The 2,160-nt window shown below is 52.9% G+C and overlaps 1 protein-coding gene across 1 annotated transcript in view; it reads left to right on the top strand.

The window, feature by feature from the left end:
- LOC106820266 overlaps positions 1–2,111 on the top strand; it is a gene marked incomplete at its 3' end in the record, with an annotated part of 2,736 nt that extends 625 nt beyond the window's left edge. The window contains exon 2 of the mRNA XM_014824793.1: positions 1,891–2,111. Within this exon, the coding sequence (XP_014680279.1) occupies positions 1,891–2,111 (221 nt within the window). The remainder of the gene's footprint in view (positions 1–1,890) is intronic.
- Between the last annotated feature and the right edge of the window lie 49 nt (positions 2,112–2,160).

Raw genomic sequence — 2,160 nt, 5'->3', positions numbered from 1 at the left:
TGGGGTAGGTGGTACTGCTGCTGCTGTATCATGGGGTAGGTGGTACTGCTGCTGCTGTATCATGGGGTAGGTGGTACTGCTGCTGCTGTATCATGGGGTAGGTGGTACTGCTGCTGCTGTACCATGGGGTAGGTGGTACTGCTGCTGCTGTATCGTGGGGTAGGTGGTACTGCTGCTGTATCATGGGGTAGGTGGTACTGCTGCTGTATCAGTGGGGATAGGTGGTACTTGCTGCTGTGTATCATGGGTAGGTGGTACTTGCTGCTGCTGTATGTTGTCGGTAGCGTGCGTTACTGCCTGCCTGCTGATATCTGGGGTAGGTGGTACTCTGCTGCTGTATCATGGTGGGTAGTGGTACTGCTGCGCTGCTGTATCATGGCGGTAGGTGGTTACTGCTGCCCTGCTGAATATCATGGGGTAGCGTGGGTACTGCTGCTGCTGTCATCATGGGGTAGGTGGTACTGACTGCTGCTGCTTCATGGGCTAGGTGGTACTGCCTGCTGACTGCTTGTATCATGGGGTAGGTGGTACTTGCTGCTGCCTGTTCATTGGGGTAGGTGGTACTGCTGCTGTGATCATGGCGGTGGTGGTAATGCTGCTGTATCATGGGCGGTAGGTGTCGGTACTGCTGCTTGCTGTTCATGGCGGTAGGTGGTATGCTGCTGCTGTACCGTGGGCCGGGTAGGTGCGTACTGCCTGCGTGTATCATGCGGGTAGGTGCCGTACTGCTGGCTGTATCATGGCGGTAGGTGGTACTGCCCTGCTGTAATCATGGGGTACGGTGGTACTGCTGCTGCTGCTACCTGTTGGGGTAGGTGGTACTGCTGCATGCTGTATCATGGTGTAGGTGTACTGCTGCTGTATCATGGGGTAGGTGTACCTGCTTGGCTAGCTGCGTATGCATGGCGGTAGGTGCGTACTGCTGACTGCCTGTAATCGTGGCGGTAGGTGGGTACTGCCCCTGCTGCTTGTATCATGGGGTACGGTGCGTACTGCTTGCTGCTGTATCATGGGCGTAAGGTGGTACTTGCTGCTGCCTGGTATCATGGGGTTAGGTGGTATGCTGCTGCTGATATCATGGGTTAGGTGTTACTGCTGCTGCTGTATTCATGTGGGTAGGTAAGGTTACTTTTACCTGCTGCCTGTATCATAGGCGCTAAGTGTGGTTACTGCTGCTGCTGGCTGCTATCATGGGGTAAGGTCGGTACTGCTGCTGCTGTATCGCTGGGGTTATGAGTTGTACTGCTGCTGCGATCATTGGGGTAGCGTGGGGTACTGCTGCTGGCCTGCCTGTATCATGGTGTAGGTGGTACGCTGCCCTGCTGTATCATGGTGGGTAAGGTGGTACTGCTGCTGCCGATGTAATCATGGGGTAGGTGGTACTGCTGCTGTCTGTATCATGGGTGTAGGTGGTTACTGGCTGCTGCTGCTGATCATGGGGTAGGTGGTATTGTGCTTGCCTGTATCATGCGGGTAGTGGTACTGTGCTGCTGCTGTATTCGTGGGGTAGCGTGGTACTGCTGTTGCTGTATCATGGGGTAGGTGGCAGCGTTGCTTCTTCTCTCACCAATTACTAGTACCAGTCGTCATACATGTATGTGTTCTGATACATTGTATTTACACTTGCAATAAGACCTGAGTAGAAAAATACTACTGTTTATCAGATTTACTCGCAACTCGAGTGTGAAATACGTATTATCAGGAGTTAATAAAGACAAATGTCTTTCTTAACTCCTGGTATTATGTTTAATGTAACTGTTTATAGGCAACGCTTTTGAAAATTTTAGTAAACTGCGAAAAACATTTCAAGTTCGACATAACTCACCATCACACTCAAACATCTCTCCAACACTCACCATCGTTGCCGCGACAATGCACATCTCCTTACAGGTGAGATCTGAAGATCGAATGCCCGTCGTCGTGGCGATGGAGCTGCGATCGCGGCCGGATGCTGTCCACCTGATTATCGCCGAGCCGTCACGCCGCCTCGACTTGCCGTTTCCCGTTGCCGCGGGCAACGACGACACGGCGGCAGTGCTACGTATCGCGCGCTCCCACGTCAGCCTCACTCTGCATCCGGACCGATGTGACTTCACGGATGCTTGCTTCAGGTGAGGAAGAATGCAGCAGATGCCATGTGTGATGTAGAGCCATGATGTC

The sequence above is a fragment of the Priapulus caudatus genome, unplaced genomic scaffold, assembly GCF_000485595.1.
Source record: "Priapulus caudatus unplaced genomic scaffold, Priapulus_caudatus-5.0.1 Scaffold9204, whole genome shotgun sequence".
NCBI classification, from domain to species: Eukaryota; Metazoa; Priapulida; class Priapulimorpha; order Priapulimorphida; family Priapulidae; genus Priapulus; species Priapulus caudatus.
The sequence above is the reverse complement of the archived record's forward strand: the minus strand, read 5'-3'. Positions and strand labels throughout refer to the sequence as shown.